The sequence below is a fragment of the Grus americana genome, chromosome Z (genome assembly GCF_028858705.1).
Source record: "Grus americana isolate bGruAme1 chromosome Z, bGruAme1.mat, whole genome shotgun sequence".
NCBI classification, from domain to species: Eukaryota; Metazoa; Chordata; class Aves; order Gruiformes; family Gruidae; genus Grus; species Grus americana.
The window spans coordinates 31,228,294-31,255,736 of NC_072891.1; the positions used below are offsets into that span (position 1 = coordinate 31,228,294).

Genomic DNA, 27,443 nt, shown 5'->3' on the forward strand with positions numbered 1-27,443 from the left:
CAAACTAATTTATCAACACATAGGAATTTTCCATGAGAATATCTCTGCAAAGGCTTCTCTATGAGAAGCTAAATTCACATGCATTCTCATAATGCATAGGAACAAATTAGATGGTTGGAAGAGAAAAAGCGGATTCTCAATAAGGTTCCTTCAAAAAAAAAAAAAAAGACAGAAAAGTAGCATTTAAAACTTACAGAATCCAAAGCCTAAAAGATTTTTTTTTTTAATTGGAGCCAGAAACCTGTAATTCCATGGAAGATTTTTTAAATGCAGAAGAATCACTCTCCCCTTTGCAAATTACCAACAATGGTATAATTTACTATCTTGGATTTATTCCTGTCAAATTAGCACCCTGTCAATCTATTTCTGCCCCTGAAATACCTCTCCTCTTACCACTGCCAGCATGAATTTGGAGTAGGGCTGAGAATTCTTTCCATATAAAATAAGACAGTGTGCAGGTTTCATTTTGTAGCTCAATCAATTAAAATTACATACATACATACATACATTTGCAAGAGTGTTTTTCTTAATTACTGTTTTTAACCTTCCACTTCTATAAGGAATATTTATGTGGTCGTTGTGAACAAGCAATTTATTAGTGCACAGAAGGAAAAATCTGAAATGCTTTTTGCACTTGGGAGCATCACCTCCATATATTCTTCCCTCTCACCTTCTCTAGAGAGCTCATACTTCCCTACCAGATTTCATGGCCAGGAATATGTGGGCATGTGCTGTGTTGAGCCTTAAGTGCTTAGCCCAGCAAATGTCAAACATGCTGCCTGTGTTGCCTTGATCCTGCCCAGCTCATCTGTAAATCTGAGGACTGTATTGTGTATGGAACTTCATAAGCCATCATGCATTAAGTAGTAGAGCAGAAGTCAAAATCATATGATGAAGATAATAAGCCTGTCTCCAAAGGGAGTCTGTCATATGGACCATCTGCATTGACGGTCTCTATATCTTTCTTCAGATGAGGCTTTGGGCAACCTGGTCTAGTGGAGGGTGTTCCTGCCCAGGGCAGTGGGGTTGGAACTAGATGATCTTTGAGGTCCCTTCCAACCCAAACCATTCTGTGATTCTATGATTCTATGTTCTGCAGGCAGATCAGAGATTCTGGAGGCATCCAAGTACTGGAGACACCTAGAAAGCTGGAGAGTTTACAAAGTCCACCCACTCATGATATTTGGATAGAAGAAGAAAACAAGTCTGGGAAAGCACTTTGTACAGTAATCCAGTCTTGTTATTTTGAGACCTGTCCAATCAATCTGTTTTTTGAGATCCCTTACCTCAAATATTTAGAAATCTAAATGCTTACAACATAAGGTGGGTTTGTGGTAAAGGTCATCCACATGTAAAAATTGTCCTAAGACCCACACCATGTACTAAGAATCTTTTCCCCTACTCCACAGCTCAGAAAATAGGAGAGGAAAATTAAGAATGTTATTGAAGAATTACCAGCTGAGTCAGAATAAAAATAGAGTTAGTTTATCAGTAATTATAGGCCTCTGATAAAAATGGGGCTTGGTAAAAGCCTCCCAGCTGGCTCCCAAAGCAGCCTATAATATAAAGAAGAAAAGGTGTGTAGTTCTAATTTTTGAACATTCTTTGATCTCTTTTCTGATCTGAACATGATAAACATTTTCTAGTCTTGTTGCTGGATACTTGCAATGATGGACAGCTGGACTGATTATTAGCTGAGAAAGCTGGACATCCTGGAAATCCCTATAGCTTCTGAGATTAAGAAGTAATTAAATCCCTGAAGCAATAGAGTGGGGTCTGGATTGGGATTTAAAGTTGTTCCTGCCATGGCCTCTTTACATCACATCCCTGCCTTTCAAGACAGATTCTGCTCTTTCAGTGGAATGCAGTTTCTGAAGTTCTGTTTCATCATGAAGAATGGAACTACAAATGGCACAGTTGCCTTGTTGCTTACAATGTTTGTACCAATTCATCAGTAAATGTTCTCTTCTTCACAATGTGAACCCAGCCATTACACCAATTTTTGGAGATCCATGAAGCTGTCTCCAAAAGGAAATTATAAACTCAGAAGTAAAACTGGTGAATAAAAAGACAAGTCTGAAGGGAAATAAAGTGTCCTCCCTAAAACAGGTAAAATAATAATATTAACACTTTTCAGCCCCCTGTAATGTTATTGTGGTCCTACCTGGTAATATATCACATTTGGTAGGAGTTCTGGATATGTATGCCATAATTAAATTGAGCCAAAAATGTGACAACAGAGATCCTCTTAATAGTTCGTTACCCTACTGCCCTAACATTACCTTAGATATAAACTCCTTTGGGAATTAATTCTTTCTTATTATATGTGTAGAGCACCTAGCTCAGTACTATTTCACTGGGGAAAAAAACCCCAACAAACCCACACAAGGAAAAGTGTTACCTAATTAAAGCACATCTTAAGTCATAGGCATAAAAGAAGTTAGGTCAAAGTTCACTGTACTGGAGCATAAGACATTTAAAATACACTTAGAATTGCAAAACCATCTGTAACTTTCCTGATGCAAGTTTTAATTTCCAACTTGCAAAGAAAATCATGCACTTGACAAGCTTTAGCAATATTGTTTGCTTGCTCTGGAGCAGAGCAAAGTGTGATATTCAGTAACTATTTATAAATTAATTACACATTCTGTTTTTTTCTTAAACATGAAATAATCAAGTTTTAACCAAACAGTAGAGCAAAAATAATTTTTTTGTACTAATAAGATTATACTCAGTTCAGATTTCTTTTATGGAGTAACAAAGGCCACAAGATAAAAATCATTTATGCAGTCTTAATTTTAAGTAATAGATACATAATCAAAAAGATTATTGCTGTATTTCATTTAAATATATCTGTGTTTGCAGATTCTGTACTTTAACAGTACAAAGAAGTGGTGATCATTAGAGGCATTGTACTTTGGCAAGTGGAAACGGACTAGCATCTAAATGTCTACTTTTGTCATATTTCTAATAGTTGCTTTCAAACATTTATTCTGTAGATCTCTTACGAAAGGAGAAAACCTACCTTTGCTTTAAATTTGCATAAATGATCAGAAAAGTAACCTTCAAGTGAGAAAAGTTTGATTTAATGGCATTAATCTGTTCCTGTTTCTACTTGAAAAGTAGCGCAGACACATTTCAGCTAATATATTGTCTCTAACAGTTCCCAGTAAAAGTTACATATTTTATTTTTCAGAAAAGTCTCAAAGTTTTTCTTCATATTTAGAAAAAAAATGTTGTTTTCAGAGAATTTTGAAGGGTAGCTTCTCTAAGGCAGGATACTTAAGCTTTCGTATGTTTTGCTTTTCCGTCCTTGGGCCATGAATAATTTTCATGTTGCCATTTTAATAAAATAATTTCCCCTCTGTTGGACTTACCTCACTTATTGACATAGTATATTATTATGTAGCAGCCCTGATGATTAGCTAATGAAAAAATTCATTTCAACTGCATTGGGTGGTTGTCAAAATGAAGTGACGTGGATTCATCTATACCTAACATAATACCCTCAGTTAATTAATGTGAAACAACACAAGTGAATAAAACTGCGAAAAATTTCCCAAGTTATAGATAGCTGTAAATACATGTAAGGGAAAGCAGTTTATTACTTACAGAGAAATTAATGCTGATAAAAGTATGTTGATTAATACTATAAAAATTGCTGCACAATGGGAAGCAGTGCCAAGTAAGAAAAAAACAAAATAAGTTATTATATCAAAGAATGTCTATAGTTAGTAGTGCTGTAAACCCCAAGTATTTAAAGGCAAGGCATGAATGAGATTACAAAAAGTAGTGCCACACTCTCCGAAGCTGTCTATGGGACATTATGATTGCAGACAGTTGGCAGCAAAGGGCTGGCTGGAGGCAATAGCTTTACTCAGGATCCTGACAAGTCACGGGGTGGCAGTTTGCTCAAGCTGCTGTCAGCCTAGGTTTGGATTGACCCAGCAACCACAGTTTGACACTTAATTGTAGTCTGGAAGCTAAACTGGTAAAAAAGCAGAGTGCTCAACAGACTGAAAACCTGGTCTCAGGTCATCTGACACACTGTACTGACCTGGCTTCTATCCTGTCTAGGGACGCATTACAGTGGGTCATGCCAGTAAATAATTTTTAAAATCTCAACATTCCTCACTATCCAACTCCCTCTCAAAGCACAATATCAAATAAGCAACTGTAACCAACACCATGCTCCTAGAGGTTCCCTGGCCAAAATCAGATCTTTAACATCTGAAATTTCCTTTAGCTTTCAAGTAACAGATGCCACACTCAGCCTGTACTCAGACTAAGGCATTGAAAAGTTAACAGCATACAAGTAATGCCAACTATTTTATAACTTAGGATATAGTCAATCGCAGCTTTAAATTTCCTGATTTTTGTCTTATAAACCTACATCATCACCAACTAACGTGTAGCTCACAACAACCTTGACAAAAACAAATCATAGAATTGATAGGTTTACAAGCCTCTCAGTAAAATAAAACCACTTATTGATGTGGCCACTTTTTTATAATGTCATTTTTCAGTACTGCACAACATTCAGCCAATTCTTTCACTTCCTACATCTGGTTCTCAATTAAAAGTTGAACTGCTAGAAGATGTAATGCATTCTGACTGAAAGTTAAAAGCAGATGTCTTTACAGCTACTGCATTAAAATATGTGAACATCCTGCCCATCGTCTTGAGCTTTGAGATGTATGATCGTTCATAACTTATCAAATGCTTCAAATGTAGCTGAAACGTAAACAACAATTGTACATTTAGCCAGGTATGAATGAATTAGGTATTTTAATATGAAAATCTCAGATAATTAACTAAAATAATAAAATAGGATTATTACATCTATAGCATAAATGTGTTTATTGGTATATTTATAATCATAATGTGAGAGCTCATAATGCAGCATTTAAGTTCATTAATGTAGATCTATTGGAAAACTGATATGTGATCCATGAATAAGGACAAGGAAAAATACTACTTTGATTTTAAATGAAGCTTAATGAATTCAAGATGTCTACAAGAAATAGTAGAAGTGAATTGCTAGCAGAAGTTAAACACCTATAAAGCAGAAATATTGCTCTTTGTTGCAGTAGGTCTTTTCATGGATAAAATACAATTTGTCCTGCCTCTCTTAAAAAAAAAGTGTAAAAATCTTTTCAAAATCTCTCTTTTTATATTACTTTGCAGATTCTATCCTCATGAGATAAATATGGATTTTACAGTACATCCTACTCTGCAAAACCATCCCTAATCTTAAATAAGCAATAATATAGCAGGCTGTTTATCTGTCTTTTTCTATACCTGAGTAAATATTGTGAGCAGGCCCTGGGGAGTGCCCCATGGTATTATTTGCAGCATCATGTGGTGATGGGGCTGGCTGGAGGGGCTGGATTGCAAGGCAGTCATTCAGCATGTCCTGGCCAAGCTCTGAGCTCGATCGCAACTGAAACACAAGAGATAAAAAAGTAGAAATTATTACAACAGGGACCAAAAAAAAAAAAAAAGGAAATAAATCACAAAAATCCTTAAGACACTGAAAAATTGTGATGAAGAAATGTTGAGGAGTTAGAGAAGGAAATGGAGCACAAGCAGAATTCTTCTCTTTTAAATCCTGGTTAATATCCTTCCATTATAGCAGGTATTTTTTGAATCTGAGGAAGGAAACTCTTACAGATGCTTCACAAGACTGTACTCAGGACAAGGGCTACTTGTACAGATAGGACCTTGAACAGATGGATTTACGGGTGTTCTCTTGTCACACACTGCAAAAAAGAGAAGAGTGTCCTGATTCATAGGTAACAGAGATTTATCAAATGTCTGACGTTTCTAGTATCAGCATACTGTAGAAAAAATATAAATATTTTTCCTTCTGGTTTAGTGCCCGGAACTGGCTCACTGAAGGACCAGAAAAGCAAAGGTGGTTGTGGCAGTGGAAATGAGGGACTGGGAGTAAGCAGCAAGGAGTGCTGTCATTAAAGATGGACAGGATGGAAGTGTTACCACTTTATATGGACCAAAGTTGTCTCAAGACGACATTGTTAAAGTGACTAGGACTGCATTTGCTTCACATTATGGTTGAACTGATCTGAAAGGGAGGGCTCCGTCACTGCCACTAACCCCAGCTGCATGCACAGCCACTTGCCTGGTACCTGATCCATCAACAGCAAGTCTGTTTATCTGGCTGATACAGCAGAAAACTCACTCTGCAAACAATTAATAAACAAATTCATAACAAGAGTTTTCCTTTGGATGAAACTGAACAGTCTCACTCTGAGGCTACAATGCAATACAATAAAAAAATACAATAAAAAAAAATAATCCCAAAACCAAAATAAGGAAAAGGGAGAAAAGCCTACTGCAGCACCCTGATGCAAGGCTGTTCTAGCCGTAATACAAAACCGCACCCTGAAGTCTGTGGCAGATGGATGCCGCTGCAGGCTACTGGGACTGATGCCTGTCCCACCCCCCTGCCGGCTATATATAACAAAAATTTGCCAGTTCCTTACAGCCATCTTGGCTCATAGGCTGGTGTATTAATTTAAAAGCATGAAAAAGCAGGTTCTGTGCTTATATGCATGTGGGCCACTGCAGTGGCTGAGATGCAGACAAATCTCCTGTCCTGTCCTGAAGAGATAGTCCATGCAGCGTGGTGGACAGAAACCTGACCTGGTGCAGCAGGATTTGCTGCACTCATGCATCAGTGCCCCAAGAAGCAAATCTCAGAGATGCAACTGAGGCTTCTCTGCACTGTTTGGTGCCATGAAAGGTGAGCAGAGAACAGTAACTAGAACATAACCGAGACTCCTAAGGCGAGGAAGAGCAACGAGATAAATTTCTGTCGATCCTATACTCAGAAATGAAGAAAAAAGAGTAAGAGAGAATGATACTGAATGCAACTGTAGGAAGACCTGTTACTGTGCCACAAGATGCTGATAATCAAATTACTTCTGATGATATGCATTAGTATAAAACTGTTGCAACAGAGTGCAGAGTTGTTCTTACACATCATAAAAGCACCTGAGGTAGGGTGACGGTAATAAGATATTACGCAGCCTATGACACCTATGCACAGACTATGCATGCCGTAGATTATTTCTTCTCTTAAAAACTGAGTCATTATTAAGCCAGAAGGTATGCTATATTTGTTATTCTAGAATTTGTTATTCTAGAATTGTCCAAAGAGAGAGGGAAGGGGGGGAGGGGAAGTGAAAGAAGGAGGAAGAGAGAAAGGGAGGCAGAAAGGCAGAAATACCCTGACAAATGCTTTTCCTTTATTATCCATATTTACAATTCACTATAAGTACAAATGTTTCTTCCAGTGTAGCACATATGATTGTCTGCTACTATCCTCTAATTATTCTGTTTTTATTGCTAGTACTAGTAACATGGCTTTTTCATAAAATCAAGTACATGTGAAATTAAATGCTAGATATATCCAGATTAAAATCCTTATCAGTTACATTATTAATAAGCATTACATAACTTTAAATTTCTATGGAATCTGATATCAACATAAATATCAAAATATCTGACTTCTATAAAAAATCAGGATTCTATCACACAGAATACAAATTTACAGAGGTCACCTGTGTAGAGTTGTTTGTTTGTGCAAATTTTTTTGTAAGGAACTGATCAATTCTTTATGATCAGATAACACTTATATGGATGAAACAGTAAGCAGAACAAGGAAATGAGAGCTAAATATTTACACGTTAGTAACAAGTATTAAATAACAGCAACAGCCTATTTTACACATTTTTCTATTTTGCATTGTTCAGGAGGTTTGTTTTGCATTTGCATATCCTTTGTTACTGAGAACTAATCTATCATGACAACCTGTGCTGACATAAATTTTCTGGCTTGCCCAATAATCAATGCTTATAAACACAAACAAAACCCAGGATCAACAACAGAAAACCAAAAAGAGTGAAACAAACACTGAGACAGCTGTGATCTGATTTATGAAGATAGTTCTTAATCCATGAGCTGTTTATTATTGATTCATATTTACAATCACAAGGGCTAGAAATATAGATTTTATAAACTTACATAGAAACACACACATGTATATTATATGTAATTTTAGAATGACAATATATGTATTTAACATACATATAATGAAATAGCCTGAGTGAGAGGTGGGTATCACACTGATTTGTGCAACTGCAGACCCACACCGCTAATTCAAATTGCCACTAAAAATACTACCACAGGCCTTCTATAAACCCTTGTTTATACCTTGCCAGGTAATAGGTGCTGGGAATAACTTTACCCTCCTTTACTGTAGGGTATGCATGCGAGTTGCTCTTTAACAGCAAATACTGTTGCTGCATTGGAAAGGGTAAGGAGCAAGGGGTAGAGGACCTTTTCTTTACTTTACTGCTTAGCAGAGCAGGACCAGAAATGGGTAAGTTTCCTTTAACAGAACCAGCCATTAAATCACAGCTGCTTCCCAAATGAGACACAATTTCTGGAAAACTCCATTCCCCACCATTGTGGTTTTCTCTTGAGAGAGGCAGTAACCGTGCTTTGGTTGCTAGGTCCTCTCTCTGCCATCTATAGTTCATCCTCTGTGCAATGTTTTTCCACATCTTTCCTCTGCACCATTATCAGGGCTGGCATAAGCTGTGGCCTTTTTGGAATGAAACAGACTGCAAAAAACAGACTGGTTAAAATATGACTGATCAAGGCATGGTTTTTTTCCTATGAAGACATTCAGGGTAAAAAACCCACTCTATGTCAGTCAAATATTTTTGCATATTTTATAGAAAACTTTTAATAAAAAGTTTTAACTGAAACCAATGTTTTGCGTTTTGTCAAGAGCAGGGAAATCTGAGTTATGATTTCTCTTTAGTACGTGAAGAAACAAAGAGCAGACAATGAAAAGACAGATGATCTTAAAAACAAGAAAATTAACCATCCATTCATGGCATCCATAAAATTTTATCTTCAGTTAAAAAAAGCTATAAAGGAGAAATAATAATTGACCAGCTCTAACTGCTGCAGTCTGTTTCTGGCTTTGCTCTAAAGACAATGCATTTCTTTTCCAGCCTAGACTGTAGACTTACCAACCAGCTGTAAAATACAGCTGACAGTCTCTTTGACTTCTGTATAAATCATATCCCAGCACAAATCTCCCAGCATCCTGGCTGCAATAACTTGCTTCCCCCATGATCACCTTGCTTCCCTCATGATCACTCAGCTGAGCACCAGTACAATCACACTGGGACTAAAAACTTGCCAATCTATTTTTGAGAACTGTAAGGTTAGATAGTTACCTTGCTGAATGATGAAATCAGTGACTGACAATTTTGCCATGCTGAGCACAGACATTTTCTGTGTGCTGTAATGTAGCCAAAGTTTATGGCTGACCAAGGTGTAAGTTAACAACCAACTCCTCAGCTCACTTACAACTTCCCCATAGGAAATAGTTGTTCTAAATACTAGATTTTTCAATTTTAATAGCTCAGGTGTATGGTAGACTTGTGAAGTTTTGTATTTGGAAATCTGAGACATTCCCATTATCACAATGTGGCATTTTTTTCTAATACACAAAACAAATCACTGTCAGTCATGATTTACAATTGTTTTACTTCTGTGACAATCAACTAATGTTTATCAGCTTTCAGAACAATGGATGGAAATTCTACTCCTGTACATTTTAGATATGATTAAATAATTACCCAAGATTAAATGATACAAGCAGAAGTAATTAGAAGGGAGTAAGATTCTACATTCTTCAATTTTCAATTTCATTATATTTGAGTCCAAGAGCAGAGACGTGCTGTTGATTTGATGCATGACATTTGTTCCAGAGAAAATGTCTCCTTAACAGAAAAGATCTTTTGTTTTATATTTCTCTACCCAATGTGTGGTTTATCTGAGATCTACGTGTTTTTGTACAACCTGGCTAGTTTCTTCAGCATTATTCCTGTTCAATAGAAATCAGACACCATCAAGGAAAATATAAGAAATGTGTGTTTATGAATACACTTAGTCAGAAAAGAAGCAGTTTAGGATTTCTTAAACATTATTAGTTCATTTCAAACCACACAAAATATGATCTCAGTAACTTCAAAATCTGCCTGTAGGTACTCATATTAAATCATATTAATTCTTCAGCAAAGTCTGGACTCCTCCAGTCATTCAAACATGCCAGTTATGTCATCAAATCACAGCACTTTAAATCTTGCTTTCATACAAGCAGGCTTAATTGACTGTATGTGTGCTGTGCATCTAGTAGCATATTTCCATATGTAAGGGAGACATTGGTTATAATCTATATATTTGGATGCAGTTTAGATCTGTGTCTGTCATGTCTAAAACAAGCAAAACCCCCCTATATACTGCTATGTTTCACTGAGAGGAATTTTTTTACACTAACTGTAATAGCTTTAGAAATGTGTTTTTGTTTTCATTATAAAGCTAAGGAGGAATTTCTGTTATTCACATAGTCTGTGTATTAAGTTTACTAAGTGCTATTTGTCAAGTAGAGAATAAGCCAGTAGTCTTCCACTCATTTTTATTGTCCATAAGTTAAGCTGGCATTGGGAGAGGGAAGTATGATCTGTCTACATAGAGCTACATACTATACTAGTTTTTCTGAAGGAGTAGCTAGAATTCAATATTTGCTTGTACAGTTAGAGTAAAATTATGTCCTGTTAGCATCATGACATTGACAGTGCACAGATGTGACCACTAGAAAATTCCAAGTTCAATATGAAGCCATGCTATGTGACAGTGTTTACTCATATTATACATTTGCTTGCTAGATCATCCCTTTATTCATGCAGATCAGCTTCAAGGCCCAGTGCCTTCTTGCACAGTATTAAACCTTTCTGACAACAGACAATAAAAGTTTATGCTTGCTAAAAGTTTACACTTACAAAGTCTCCTAATTCTTGCCTGTGGAGGTGACAGACATCTTAAGGCAAAGAAGTAATGCAGACAGAAGGGATTCCTCAATAACCTTTGTTTCCAGTGGGTCATCTGGGCAGGATTTCTACAGATCCATTATTCTGTTAATTGTCCACCACACCTTTCAGATATGTGTGCATGCTGTTTTCATCTGCTCTCACCTTCTCTTTCAGTTTAATGTTCAGCCAGGAAAACACAATAAAAATCAGGTTAAACTAGCCTATCTGCACAGTAGGAATGTTAGGTTCTAGACAAGGAATAGTTACTTTTGCTCCTTTCAAAGTTTTACTACAAACTTTTGAGTTCAAATACAAAAATGGCTTCCCTCTTTGTGACCTAGTGTAAACCAAAAATATTTTTCAGCCTCTTGTGTTAAAAATCAAAAGGACCTGGAACCTACACAATCAGCTAACTTCGGCAAATTTCACATCAGGAAGAAATTTTGATTTTGACACAATACTACAAGAGGAAAACTTTGTTACATTAAGATTGATGACACTGAAATAAATTCTACCTTTATTATATATAGAACAGAGAGTCCTTTTGATTGGTATTCTAATATGAGGAATACTTTGGGTTATCTCTTCATAAAAATGGTGTTATAGAACACCAAGAACACCCGAACACCTCTGAAAGGAAATTTTGAATAAAAAAATCAAACTGAGAATCTTACTTTCAAGAAGGGAAGTGCAGTTTAAGTGAGATACATTGTAAATGGCCATTTTCTGAAATAAACAAAAAAGCTTGTTCAATCATAGCTCTGTTGAAAACTGATTATTATTTTGCTTTACATATTTGGAAGTAATATGTTTTAACACAGAAGTCTCCTAAAGATGGTCCTTATTGTGACATCCACTGTCTTGGAGAAGTCCACATTTTCACAAATTTTGCTTTCATTTCTTTCTCACTCCAGTCATAGAACTGGGAAGCACCCATACAGATGCATCCACGTGCACACATACACACACACACATTACCTCTCTCCCTCCCCCATATCAGATTGTATCAAATCTGAAAACATGCAGCTATCTTATAAAAAATGCTACTTACATTATACCTATGACCCTTCCCATTTCATCCTTTTTTTCTCACAGTTCTAAGAGGTTTGTAGCTGGCTTTTGTGTGAACAGCAATCTAAGAGCTGAGCTGTGCCATTCAAAAAGCAAGAAGATCACTCTTTTGCACCACACTGATTTGGAGATATAACTAGTATATGACATTGCTAAACATCAGCTTTTCCAAGTAAATGCAGCCTGACAAAGAAAGCACTTGTACTGCAGAATGATTTGCTTTCCCTTTCTGAAAATACATTTGATTGGCAAATTTTCACTTTACGAGTGGAAAAATGTGGATAAAGTACTCATCCACCTGGTGCTTCATTTACCACAAACATATTTTTCTCCCTGCCACAGGTTACAAAAAATTGCCATGAAAATCTATAGATAACATCAGCAATTGTTAGTATACAGAAACAAAGATTTTCAGATTTCACATTCTTTTTTTAAACTCTGCATAACAAATCTGCACATAACACTGGTCTTTACTTCAAATACTTGATTTTGTGTTAATCTCCACTGGAACTTAAGTTCATGCATGTACCAGTTCCTACAAGGAAATACTCCTCTGTTCAAAATAATACCTTGATTAGACCCTAAGAATAGAACTGAAAAAAACCTTTGGCAGCTTTACTAGTAAGATATTCCAATTATTAGCCTTCAGGCATATGATTTTACTCTTGGAAAGATTCCTTAGGACATCCCTGTACAGTTTCATCCACTGTCTACAAGTTGTCTGTGTAGTGTGTTTCCTGGCTAGATGATGATGTGATGTGCTGACTGGGTTGGCACTGCTAACTTTCAGAGTTCCTACAGCCTCCCATTTATTGTTGGGCATTTCTATTTCAGGTTGGGTTTTTTGTTGTTGCTAAAACCCTAATTCAGCTTACAGTGCAGTCTCACAAACAACTGCGTCAGCAGATGGGGCAGAGCTCTGCAGCACAGAGAGGAAACAAAGGGGCAGAGGAAGGCCCTCCTCATACAGGGACTCCCAGTGAAGTCAGTATATCGTTGCTTCAGGACTAGTACTGAGGACTCCAAACTCAGTATCTGCCAATGCAGGCCAGCTGCCAATACCCATCTCCAGCAGTGTGAAATCTGCATGCCAACGATGGACATAGAGGAGGTCCCAGCCTGGAACAGGGACACTCAATGAGGACAGTCTTAAACACTTGAAGGGTGTTTGGGCTGCTGTTAGGGCGGTTAACTGCAGCCTCTTAGGTATCCTTTACACAGCTTCAATCTTGCTTGTTCAGATACTGGTGATGCTTAAGTAGCATCATGGACAGGATAGCACATTTAAAGCCCAGACTGAAGTGCAACTGGGTAACAAGAATCATAGAATTAGAGAATCATAGAATCACAGAATCATAGAATCGTTTATGTTAGAAAAGACCCTTAAGATCATCAAGTCCAACCATTAACCTAGCACTGCCAAGTCCAACCACTAAACCATGTCCCTAAGCACCACATCCACACCTCTTTTAAATGCCTCCAGGGATGGTGACTCAGCCACTTCCCTGGGCAGCCTGTTCCAATGCTTAATAACCCTTTTGGTGAAGACATTTTTCCTAACATCCAATCTAAACCTCCCGTGGCACAACCTGAGGCCATTTCCTCTTGTCCTATTGCTTGTCACTTGGGAGAAGAGACCAACACCCACCTGGCTACAACCTCCTGTCAGGTAGTTGTAGGGAGCAAGAAGGTCTCCCCTCAGCTTCCTTTTCTCCAGGCTAAAAAACCCCAGTTCCCTCAGCCGCTCCTCATAAGACTTGTTCTCTAGACCCTTCCCCAGCTCCGTTGCCCTTCTCTGGACACGCTCCAGCACCTCAATGTCCTTCTTGCAGTGAGGGGCCCAAAACTGAATACAGTCCTCAAGGTGTGGCCTCATCAGTGCCAAGTACAGGGCCTAGTCCTGCTGGCCACACTATTTCTGATACAAGCCAGGATGCTGTTCGCCTTCTCGGCCACCTGGGCACACTGCTGGCTCATATTCAGCCAGCTGTCGACCAACACCCCCAGGTCCTTTTCCACCAGGCAGCTTTCCAGCCACTCTTCCCCAGGCGTGTAGCATTGTGTAGGGCTGTTGTGACCCAAGTGCAGGACCTGGCACTGAACCTTGTTGAACCCCATACAGTTGGCCTTGACCCATTGATTCAGCCTGTCCAGATCCCTCTGTAGAGCCTTCCTACCCCCAAGCAGATCATCGCTCCCACACAACTTGGTGTCGTCTGCAAACTTACTGCGGGTGCACTCAATCCCCTCGTCCAGATCATTGATAAAGGTATTAAAGAGAACTGACCCCAGTACTGAGCCCTGGGGAACACCACTTGTGACCAGCTGCCAACTGTATTTAACTCCATTCACCACAACTCTTTGGGCCCAGCCATCCAGACACTTTTTTACCAAGCCATGAGCAGCCAGTTTCTCCAGGAGAATGCTGTGGGAAACGGTGTCAAAGGCTTTACTACTGTCCAGGTGGACAGCATCCACAGCCTTTCCCTCATCCACTAAGCAGGTCACCTTGTTGTAGCAGGAGATCAGGTTAGACAAGCATAAACCTGTGCTGACTGTGCCTCATCGCCTGGTTGTCCTGTACGTGCCGCATGATGGCACTCAAGATGATCTGCTCCATAACCTTTCCTGGCACTGAGGTCAGACTGACAGGCCTGCAGTTCCCTGAATCCTCCTTCCAGCCCTTCCTGTAGATGGGTGTCACATTTGCTAACCTCCAGTCAACTGGGACCTCGCTGGTTAGCCAGGACTGCTGGTAAATGATGGAAAGTCGCTTGGTGATCAGTTCTGCCAGCTCCCTCAGTACCCTTGGATGGATCCCATCCAGCCCCATAGACCTGTGTGTGTCTAAGTGGTGTAGCAGGTTGAATCCCCCTTAGATTATGTGGGCTTCACTCTGCTTCCTGTCCCTGTCTTCCAGCTCAGGGGGCTGGGTACCTGGAGAAAACTGGTCTTATGGTTAAAGACTGAGGCAAAGAAGACATTACGTACCTCAGCCTTTTCCTCATCCTTCATCACTATGTTTTCCCCCACATCCAGTAAAGGGTGGAGATTCTTTATTGTCTTTTACGGCAGCAGCCAAATTAAATTCTAGTTGGGCTTTGGCCCTTCTAATTTTCTTCCTGCATAGCCTCACAACATCTTTGTAGTCCCCCTGAGTTGCCTGCCTCTTCTTCCAAAGGCCATAAACCCTTTTTTCCTGAGTTCCAGCCAAAGTTCTCTGCTTAGCCCTGCTGGTCTTTTTCCCCACCGGCTCATCTTTTGGCACACAGTGATGGCCTGCTCCTGCGCTGCCTTCTTGAAGAATGTCTGGCCTTCCTGGACTCCTTTGCCCTTCAGGACTGCCTCCCAACAGACTCTGTCAGCCGGACCCCTAAAGAAAGAAGGATTCCAGCTCGCTCAAGCCCATCTTCAAGCATATGCTGTGGCAGGGAACTGAAGACACATATGCAGAAAAGGATATTGTTTGCTACCAAAAATGAACCTGCCTGAAAATGCTATGGGCATGCACTGACTGCTGTTTACAGAGTTTTGAGACAATCTGGATTTTTTTTTAGCATGTGTGTGAATGTAACGAGGGTGACAGCACTCATTCCTTCTGGTGCATTTTTCAACAGATCACGCTGCCGAAGCTTACATGAGTACAAGCTCAGGGCAGAAATCAAGTGAAGGGAAGAATCATGATGTGAAATAGCAAATGAGAGTGAAACATCAATCAGAGGGAACCATCAATCTCCTGGTTATAACAACTGCAACAGCTGCCAGAACACCATGAAAACCATAGCGGGGGTTTTGATGTTTTCTCCTCCCTGGAGAGCAGAACTCCATGTGCACCACTGGCAAAGCATATCCCCCATGATGGAGATTCCTTGCGAGGCACACCTTGTGCATCCCACCACAGCGCACATCACTGCCACTGCAGCAGCTGTGGAGAAGCCACAGCCAGTCCTGCATCACTTTCAGGATCTGTGTTCCTGTTTCTCACTGACCACACTCAAAAGAACTAGTCATTCGTAGTCTCAAAAGTTTTCCAACAAATTGTATGATTAAATTCCCTAAACACTGCTGCCCATTCCTAATCCCTTTTTGCCATCATCCCTTTCAGGAAAAATTGCTGCACGCCATGGTGCCTGATTTATATTTCATTTTGAAAACAGGAAGTAAACGGATTAAAGTTGGGGATTAAAACACTTACTCTTTACTGCATTTTTTCTGCAGAATAGTTTCTTAGTTGCCATGGGCACTGCTCACTGACCCTTAGCCCCTGAATGCACTTGTTTTTGCATTAGTGACATCTTTTAAATGGACTCCATAGAGAACAAATGAGGGAAAATATCCTTATGTTCAACTGGTCTCAAAGCAAGAAAATAGATTTGCTTCCCTTTCAATCCACTGTCTTCCTTTTGCAGTTTTAACAGTGAAATCAGAATGAAGAGTTTGAACCAGGGCAAGTGAAACCTGAAAGACACAGAAGCAAACTGGGCTCATACCGTAGGATCTGGCTGTTTGCTCGCCACAAGGCAGGTGTTCACAAATAGAGCAGTTTCTCCAGATTAATAAAGTCACATAATGGATAATGTCACTAGTAACTAGCTTAGTGCCGCAATAACCTGCTGAAATACCAATGATGTAATGCTCTAACTCTCCTTGGCTCCCTCTTTCCTCATCAATTAAACATTCTGAGTTAGAAAAAATAAAAAGGAAGTGAGTTTATTTCCCATAAGAAACACATCAACCATTGCATTCTTCATTCACAAAATAGTCTAGTTCAAATACTGAGACATGAAAGAAAAAACTGGAAATAAGTGTTGTGAAATTAAATAAACCAAAGATACCAGCTAAAGAAAGTCACCAGGCATTGTTTTCCATTCATGTTCTCCACTAAACCTAAATGGTCGTGTAAAATCTCATTTATTCCAAAACCATTAAACAAACTGGTAGCTTCATCGATTGTGCCATAAAATCAGCACGCAGTCACAATAAAAAAGCCTGCTTCTACTGTAAAACAATGTAAACAATGAACAATCAAGAAGTGTGCAGCCCTGTAAGAAGCAAGAGCTCTGTATTATTTTGCTGAGGGAATAGTGTATTTGCTGACATGACCCACAAAATACAAAGGTAGACAATCTCTCAAATCTTTACAGAATTACATTAACCTGTAATGAAAACACTTGTATATTTTATTTCCAGAGAAACACTGTTCAATAGGGGACATAATGTCTTTAAGCACTTCTTTTTTTTCCCATTTCTGTCAATGTTTTCATTGTAAGATGGACAGGTTTGTATGCATTATACATAACAGGGCTCTAAGAGAGAAGAGGTGAACTTTTAGAGAAGAGATATAAAATGACAAGACTTTAGAAGAATTCAGCTATTGAGATCTAGCTCTAATGGTGGATATTTTATATCCCCTTTTTGCTAATACAGGGGTTGCACAATGGCAGAAGAGCAATATCTTCAGGATTATTACTAGCTGTGCAAGGTGGCTTCTGAAAGGCCTTCTCAATTCAGATAGGAACCCTGGATAAGGTCAGCACAAGCTACTTTACAGGAATTGCTTTGGCCAGACAATCCGTACCCTTATTTCATTATGTCCAATGTGCTCCACTCCCAGTGTGGACTGCTCTGCTCTGCTAGCTTCTACTACAGTCTGAGGTAGGAGTGGATATGGCTGAGGTGCCATACAGCCTGCTACATCTCATCAGTGTAGTGCACCTTTTTTCTTTATAGTAATCAGGAAAAGTATTCTTAAAATTTCCAGCCATTGCTAGCTGATTGTTTTTTGAAAGAGCAATAAATGCAACATGAAAGAAATCATGCAGAAATAGCATCAGGATTAGAAACCCTGATTGCCTGTCCTTTATTTCTCCTCAGCACGATAAGACCTCAAAATATCTCCTTCCAACCATGTATCACAGGAACAAATCTTGGAAGAGCCCATGTTCATTAGGAGAATGTTTTGACAATTCCCCAAAAGCCACTGTTCAGCTATCATTTTACAATTGACCAATCTGTGTCAAAATAGAAGATTATCAGGCAGAAATGAACCAAGCTAGAAGTCTGAGCACATACCCCTTACCTCCTGAAGTCTCACCACCTCCTTCATCCCTTAGTGACTTGGTAGATGTACCATACACACTACAACAAAACCTCCACCAACTGTAGACAACTTTCAGAAATGTCCTTTGGACCACCTTTCCCAAAGCTATGCCTCCATGATATTTGCTTTCTGGCAGAGACAGTACAAAAATTCTGTCCCAGAAAAAGCCAGGAAAATAGACACAAGCACCACTACTATGTTATACTAAGGCTAAGTACAAATCAAATAAATAAGTAAGGAGCAAAATACAGTTAAGACTAAACACTGCACTGCTCCTCTGCATAGCATTGAAAAATCCAGTAGAGACCTAGAAGTATCACTTACTATGTTATGCATCTGCTGAGGTGTTAAGCTATCTGGTCAGCTGAATCCATGCGTGGTTTCCTCTAGACCCGTTTGAACGAACTAAGATGATGCAGGTTTCCAGGAGACAGACAGCTTTGAAAGGCAGTTGTCAGGTAAGCATTCAGTATCTCAAAGCTTGTCTGTATAATGTATCGGATCCATAACTAATTTACACAACAAGATCAAAGATGTGGTCTGGGCACTGTTAAAATTGCCAAAGAATCAGAGACTGATCGGCTGAAAGATGATATTATTTGGTATAAACTGTCTTTCAGTTCAAGGCCCAGACTAAGACTTTTACATTCCCTTTAGCTGGTCTTATTTATCTGAACTGCTCAAATTATCTTTTCCTTTTTTCCACAAAGGTGGAGCTAACTAGTTGTATCATTATCGACTACACTTTCCTATAATTAAATGGAAACAATCTTTTAATTTTTTTTTTTTTTTTGAGCAGGACACACTGGCTTAAAGAACTACTGTACATGACAACTGTTGTTCACTGGTTTAATTATGGAGAAAATTAAAACTGTATCTAACAGCATAGCCACTACATTCCTCAGATGATAAGGCAGACATTACTGAACTGACCTTGTCCTTGTTAAACAGCTGTATGAAATCAAAGCAATCTTTTGTCTTTTTTTAATTATCTCTTATCTTTTTTAAAATGCACTTTTTTAAAAGAGAAAACCTTTAAAAAAGTCATTAGACATTGCAGATGTTCATGCCAAGATCTATGCAAAGACAGTGGAGGGTCCATTCCCTACACAGTGGGACTTGCACTGTAATACTTAAAAGTGAATTAAATATTATCTTTAGATTTACAAGATTTCTTCAGCAAAACTCCTGCAGAAATAGCAAATTGTTTTTCATGTATACTTGTATGAAAAAGACAATGTTCTTGTACAAGGCTGGGTGCTAGCTCACACAACAAATAGATCTTCATAAAGAGCATAATAGTAGTATTCACCTTCTATATTGGTTTCAAATCACTGGATATGTAATAATGCAGGCTCTGGATTTTAATGATATGTTGCATAATTTCATTTTCGCTAACTTTAATAAAAAGACTTACAAACTAAAAGAGCTACGGATTTGTATTTTCAAATACAGTATCATCAGTTCAGATGAAAGAAATTTGCTGCTTATTGAAAACAAAGTGTAACCAACTGAAAATAAGCTCACTTGTGTCAAGTAGTGCCCTAGTTTTTGACAAGCCAAAGACTCCACAAGATGACTCAAGGAACAAAATTACTCAGCCCTGTTGAAGATACCAAAGCAAAGCTCTCAACTGTAGCTTTCCTTATTAAAGCTGTTCTACAAATAAGAAATATAGGATCTAATAAGCATAATGATTCACCCCGACTTCCCGTAGACAATATTTCTACCATTAACAGCTACACCTAGTATTATAGTCTGTCAATTTTCAGAGCCAGTCTATACTCAGAACAAAAAGTATCAATGCATAAATGTTTTTCAGATTTTATGAAGTCAGAAAGTAGTGTTAGTGTTTTGTAAGAACAGATAATATGAAGATTAGCTGAAGCAAATATCTGGCTCACTCATCCTTCTGTTTTCCTAACCTTTTCTTCTGATTCTCTGCAATTCCACAAAGCAAGCCAAGTAACTATATTTTTACCGGGTATTTGAAAGAAGAAATGAAATAGTAATTTCAACCCATGACTTTTTCCTCCTTGTCTTTTCCTTTCAAAAATCCTGCATGTTTACCATTAATTCTGGGAAGCAATCAGTTTAGGCTACTGTAGCCCCTCTTCGTATAAAAGCTGCTAGTTCAGGAAGTGACTCAGCTAAAATATGGATTTCTCTCCTTTTTAGAGTTTCCAGAAAGACAAAAACCGACTCATTTTTCTTTCTGGTCCTGGTCTGCCTTGAAAATGCATGGAAGATTGAAAAAGCTGAACAACCTGTTAGGTAATGATTGATGTGAGGTGAAAAGAAAAGGTAAATGGTTCATGAGATCCTAAATTAATACGACGTCAAAGCTAGATAAAGATTAGCAAACACACAGCATGTCAAATGTTTAAGTGGCATTTGCCTGTATGTATCAATATGCTTTCTAAATTGATAATTTAGTTGAACTCTGCGTATGGAAAAAATAAAGGAAAGAAACAAGGTGAAAGACAAGAGAATATAGGAGTACCTGGGGTGGAGGAAAGTCTTGGGACTGGTCTTACCATGGCATACGCACCTCAGCCGCCTACAGATGTTCAGTTTGGGTTGCATATCCTAAAGACCCAAAGCTACAAAGGTGGAAGACAGAATAAGAAAGGAAACTGAAAGAGAAAAGGATTATAAAAATGGAATGAGAGAAGGAAAAAAGCAGGAAGATACGTAAATTAAGGCTAGGCAGCCTGAAGGTTATTTTAAAGTATCAATTTAGAAGCAGATGCTTCTTCTAGATCTGGTCCAAGACCCATCCAGACTGCTTTAAGTTATGTACGCTGTGTCCACTAGCAGCTGGCATTTCAGGAGAAAGACTAAGAAACTCCAAATAAGCAGCACAGAATAACCATGCTTTTCCCTAATCTATTTAGCTTGATGCTGACTTCTATCCTGAAGCATGATCTTGAAGCACCGAAATCCCTTGCAAATCTCATGTTTATTTTTTAACCCTGTTTCATTACCCACAGAAATAGCCAGTTCCCTTTGAATCCCACACGGCTCTTAGCTTCCATTATCTGTTGTGGTAATAAGCACCACGTGGTAGCTGTTCAACTTGCAAAAAAAAGTCTTTTAAGTTTGTTATCCTTTCAAAGTTGAAAGGAGGACGTGACTAAGAGGAGGACAGGTTTTAAAAGTAATTGTAGTCCAGGGGCATGTTGTGCATTAGCATTCCACTCAGCATCACTTTATGCTCTCATTTTGGGTGCTGTCTAGTTTTCTATCACTGACTTCCCTGCTTAGAAGGAGCTGCATCCATCTTTGCCAAGTGATGATGAAATCCAGGCACAGTCAACAATTTTTACTTTTTAAAATAAGACAGGAAGCACTGCTTTTTATCCCACCAAAATATTTTAAAAGTACAGACTGAATATTATGATGTATAGAGATTATACCTAAAATGTTTTGCTACACATTTTCAGCAACTGATCCCAGGTGTTTGCATGGTACTTGTGTACATGTTTGCCTTCATATTTATGAAGAATTTTACAAATTACACTAAGATGATTAAAGCAGCCATGGATCTCTTTAATCTCTTGCTTTTCTTTGAAAAGTAAATGAAAGTTCATTGTACTGTCCACTAAGTTGCTAGCATTAAATGTATTTGTGCTGGGATCTTCCTGGTCTATAGGACTTCATCCCATTACCTGGAGAGATTCCCTGTTAAATGTATTTGGTGGATGGCTGGAGGCTGGGGGTTGGGAGGAGTAGGGGAACAGTGGCTGCCTTACAAGATTTGTGGAAAAGGCCTTTTTGCCTTATGTGGTAAGCCATGAATGTATATCAACAAAAGTTGCTTAAAATAATTCAGAGATGGCAATTTATCTGTATCACAATCTGGCGCCATCTTAGAGGGCCAAGGAAAGGGTCAAAGCTTTGAAGACAGATCTAGAAAATCTGGGCTGAAGACTCAATGCAATGTTTAGCACAGCAAGTAACTGATTCCACTGTTATGAACATACTTCATCCTGCTATTTTAAGTCTATGCAACATCAAAGACACATTTGCAGGTACAGTCTTGGAAAGCCAGCAACTTAAGGCACCACAATAATGTTACTTGGTGTGTAGGGGGAGGTTAAAAGAAGGATTAAAACCAGTCAGGCACAATATATTAAATGAATCCATGACTAACGGGGTGTGACAGCAAAGGGTTTCATTCTTTTCAACAGAATAGATCCCTAGGGCTGAAAGTATTACTCCACTGTGCCTTTATCACCTTGGAATTTTTATGGTTATTTTTGATTAATTCACATTTTTGTAAGGACTTTTTTGACATTAAGCCAATTTTAACTTTTAATTAAAGCCATAAATAATCTTAATTCTGCATTAAAAGGTTTATTGTTTCTTACTTTTAAATATTATTACTGCCAGGAAATATTTCAAATACCAAAGCATGATGCTAGTTAGCAATTATAAGTTCTCAAAGGTCCAGTAACTATGTTGTACCTTGTAAACTTTATACATTGCAAACTTTATCAATGCTTTAAGTATCTGGCTTGATAGATGTCACAATTTTTCTTTTCTGTTTGTGGAGATTTGGCTTATTTCCCCTTCCATATATCAATGTCTCTCAAGTGACCAATGAGCATACATAAATCCTTATCAAACAGAGTAGAAAAAATAAGTAATTTTAAATCTAAAATGTGTCCATAGAGAATCAAGTGAGGAGTAAAAAGGGCCTTCTTGTTTGGCACAAAGAAGGAATGAAAAATGAGCAAAATCAAATAGTGACTGAAATGCAGGAAGGAAAATCTCACATAGTATTGCAATCTGACAAAATGAGAGAGAGGAGATAACCATTATTTCACTTTCAATGACAGTAATGCTACAGTGCAGTTTAGTACCTGTATTCAGGTCCGTTATGCCAATTTTACTTGAGGCATCGCACGTAAATTTCTCAGAGTGCAATGTCTTGATTGGCTCTTGATTGATTACATGCTTGTAAAAGACAGTGTCTAGGTAGCTGAGCTCCCCTCCTGGGATAGGCAGGACAGGGCTCATGGACCTCCTTCGGCAGTCCTGCCTGTGGGCAGTGTGCACAGGGGCAAGGGAGCCAAAGCGCTGCTTATTAAGGTGAAAATGAATGCTCAGTTACTTGGTCTCTGATACAGGAGTGGGCACTCATAAGTTTAAAGAAAGTTCCTCAAGAATACCACAGGCTAGTTTCGTAGAGGCTGACATGCAGGTCTCTGCTGCCACGTCCTGCTCCAACAAAACAGTGAATCAAAATTAACTCTTTGAATTTTTACACAGCAGCTATAAAGACTGCCACTTAGTGCTTCCAATGCTGTATGATGCTTTTTTTTTGCCACTTCCTATGAATGGCTGCGCATTTAATTTTAAAACTTCTGAACTATAACTTATTTTATGTGGTGCTGACATCTCAAAGGTTTATCTGCCCCTACACCAGTTCATGCATGTTCCCCTTTTATCAGGATCAGCTTCCTCTAAAATGAAAGTTTAGATTTTTATCCTTAGTGATCTAAACAATCTAATGAAATAGTGCCAGTGATTAATAGAAGATACGATGAAAAATGCTCAGAAAAAAATAATTCCCTTGGGTTGCAACTCAGCTCTTCAAAGATGTGCTTTGATATAAACAACTGTGCAAAGATATAAACAACTGTTGACTCATGGACCTGACATCCACAGGGAACTGGCATTGTGAAATGTCTTGGTATTTGGAAGTGTCTGGCATATGGAAATATAATTTAGAGCCTAATCCCACATACTGTCCATCTGCCTTCAAAATCCAGCCTTCCAATCTGAGACTGGCCATGTTAACTGAATTTTGTATTTCTATTGCATTTACCAAGCAGCAGAACTTTAAAAAAAAACAATTTCTGGTTTTAAAAATTATTACTGATTTTGCCTCATTATGTATGTTTAGTGATTAATCAGCACATCAGAAAATAAAAAGCATTAAGGCAGGCAGCCTCATTAAGTCAAAGATGAAATTACCATCTATGTAAGAATCATATCTATTATTTCCCATTAACAGTTTTTCTAATCAACAGTCTGAAATCAGCACAGGTACTTGCAAATGCATCAAAACATCTAAAATTAGAACACTGAATTCTCCACATAAGCTTTACACCAGTCAACATGGTAGAAAATTTACCTTTTTCCTGACTTGCTGGTCTTTGGAAGAATGGGCTTTCACATGCTTTCTCAGAGAACTTGGATCTGTGTATCGTTTGGTACATCCTGGAATCTGACATGCATAAGGTTTCTAAGTCAAAAAAGAAAAAGGGTAAAGCAGCTGTTATATCACAGACTATTTTAACTCAAGATAATCCCTTTTGAGCCTTGTGATGCTGTAAACCACATTATTAAAGAACAGAAAAGTTGTACATTATTACAAGCAGACTGCTTGGTAATTTATTAGAAAAGGAAAGGAGGAAAGTAAGGCTTATAAGGAAGACAAACCAAAAGAAAGCTTTCATTATGGCACCTTTCATTGTTACCTTTTTTTTTTGTTAACAAGTACAATGAATATTGCTAGTTATACTCACAATTCTTCCACCCTCAGAGCAATCTTTGACTTAATCAGAAATTACATTCTTTAATGAATCAGGTAAAGAAACTGCAGTAAAGGCCCAGATAGACTGTTTAGGATTATAGAAGAATCTGCTTCAGAAAAAGAGAACAAGAAAAAGTGTTAGTTTACTACATTACAAAGACAGCAATTAAAAACCAAAGCAAGCACTGAATACTGAAGTTTCAAAACTGTTACACATAAAAGTACACATTCTAATGTGAAGTACAAGACAAACTCCTTCAGCTCACATCTTCTAATAACACGTGTCATTTCAGAAAGATACCGGTCCTGTAATACCTTTGTAGTTTTCTTAAAAGAAAGCCCAATAAATCTAACGCACCAAATCAATATAAATCTCTATAAATATCTCCTGCTGCCTGTTCTAACATGTCTGTCTTCCCTGAAGACTTGCAGGTGCACAATAGAGTATTAAATGAACATTAGGTCCAACTGTTTGCTGAAATTAACTATTTTGCAATTTAGCCATTTACATTTCACAAAGCATTTCCAAAACCACCTTGTACAAATTTTTAACTTACCAGCCATCCTATCAACTATTCAAAATGGATAATTTAAGTTTTTTTGACAGCCATTTAATTAAAACAGCATTGTTCTCATTTTCTTTCAGGACTTCTGCCCCTTGGAAACTGCTTGTCTCTGACGAAACCCGATCTTTTGTTATGAAACAAAAGCTTTTAAACAAATCTCAGCTGTGACTCTAATTCGCAAGCAATGACTTGTTGGCATGAAAATATTTAGATTTACAAAATTATTCTTCCTCTCTTGAATTTCTGGTACATGCCCCAGCCTTAAGTCTGAGTTTTTGTCAGAGAATAGCAGCCATTATTGCGGATGGCTTCTGTGTCTTTGCATAGTGACTTCAGGTTCCTTAAAGATCACCTAAGTTGGAGAAAGTTACTGCCTCTACCTGCAGCGAAGCCCAAGGAGCCTTTTTATCAACTAGTTTGGCCCATCTTCATCCATGCTTACATTACCAGGTCACTTCTGAAAGAGCTTAAACAGCCTCATTAGACACCACTCCCCCCCGTCTCTAAGGTTATGGGCTATCTGCCCCCACCAAGCTGGAGGAAAGGAGCACTCGGTCTAATGTACAGGGGACTGCAATGGGACTTCTTCCTTACAGTGTCCAAGTGAGTCCTCTGATGCTTGGCGCGGTCGCTGGAGTTGCTGAATGCTTTCTGGCAGCCAGGGTGCTGACAAAGGTACGGCTTTTCACCCGTATGGCTCCTTAAGTGAATCTTGAGATTTTCTAGTCTTGAAAAGGCTTTCTTGCAACCCTCGAACTAGAAAAGAAAAAGAAATTATTTGAACGGAAAGCACGCACAGCAAACTGCAACAGCAAACACCGAGCAGGAGGGTGAAAGGGCTTGCGGAGACCTCCAGCCTGCTATGGCCGGACGCCTCTCCAGAGCTGAGGAAAGCCCGGCTTCTCAATATGGGTGCTGCTGCAGGGTTTGAACCATTTAGACCATAAGAATGTATTTATCCTCCCTGCGCGTGGCTGAATTAGGAAACTATGTCCTACTCCCATTTTACAGATGGGACACTGAGACCCAAAGAGACTGGTCAGCTCAGAGCGCTGCACCACCCAGTCTATCCAGGAAATAGAATCAGGTGATTCTCCCAATAGCACGCAGAAAGCAAAAAGGTCACTGTGGGGTTCACAGGTCCTGCGCTAACTCCCCTTATCTCAGCTGCGGGCTTGTTTGGATATTAGCAACTGAGCCGAACGCAGGCATCTCTCAGTGCCAACCCAACCTACGCAGTAACAACAAAATCATGCAGCAAAGCTCTGCCTTGCTGATGGTGTTGTAAAAAGGAAAATTATTTTTGAAATATTTCTTTACTTTTCTGTCATGGGTAGATGTATGAGCTACTAAAAATAATGGGAATCCATCAAAATAGGATTTAATCCCTATGGGTAACCAATAATTATGTGGCACAGTATTTCTACACCTAACCAAGTACTGCATCTGCAGAGAAACATGTTTATATGAGCAGAAACACAGTTCTTCATCTTCATCCCAGTATATTTTATCCTAAGGGAAACTAAAACCCTTCAGTTCTATTTGACACTCACATTTTTATTTACATTTGATTTCATTTAGACTTGGATATTGATGAATATTAGTTAGACATATAGGCTTCTTTAATTCTATCAGTCAACATCAATTAATCTCATTCATTTCAGCTGCTGCATATTCCACTGTGCAACATCTGAAGCATCTGCTGCACAACATGCTAGTTTGCACGTTATGTACTTGTATACTTGCAAAAATAATAATACATTAACAGAGATGTCAAAAATTTCTAATGCTAAAACAACATTTTCCACCATTTCTCTTCCTATTTATTTTACTCAGTTGAAAAGAAACAGGCTGTTTTTCACTGACATTAGAATAACACAAATAAATTTTATAATATATTATTCAGTGCATGTAAGTTTACAAAACCACAGGTAAAAACCTGACATAATTCTGATCATAACTAGCATGCCTTTCTTACAAATCTGTAGGACCCTCAAAAAAGAGAAAAAACAGGATACAAAGTTTTAAGCACTTCAGTTTTTTGGATTAATGCAAGAGAGAGTTACAACTTCAAAGAAATAAGTGCAGGGAGAAAATACAGAAAAAAAACTTTTCAGCCTTCCCAAACAAACTGGGGAGGCTGAATTTCTGTGCAGCACTCCCTAACAGCTGTTGTTTAGTTTTAGCAACAGAAAGAAATATAGACTCAATGTTGCCCAGGAAAACACAGTATGTAGAAGAAA

The 27,443-nt window shown here is 38.4% G+C and overlaps 1 protein-coding gene across 2 annotated transcripts in view; it reads right to left on the bottom strand.

The window, feature by feature from the left end:
- Window positions 1-27,443, bottom strand: part of GLIS3 (GLIS family zinc finger 3) — a 189,297-nt gene that overhangs the window by 28,947 nt on the left and 132,907 nt on the right. For both annotated transcript variants that reach the window (XM_054808787.1, XM_054808786.1), the window contains exons 4-6: window positions 25,795-25,956; window positions 24,233-24,343; window positions 5,302-5,443 (exon numbers count right to left, since the gene is read on the bottom strand). In XM_054808787.1, the coding sequence (XP_054664762.1) occupies window positions 5,302-5,443; window positions 24,233-24,343; window positions 25,795-25,956 (415 nt within the window). The remainder of the gene's footprint in view (window positions 1-5,301; window positions 5,444-24,232; window positions 24,344-25,794; window positions 25,957-27,443) is intronic.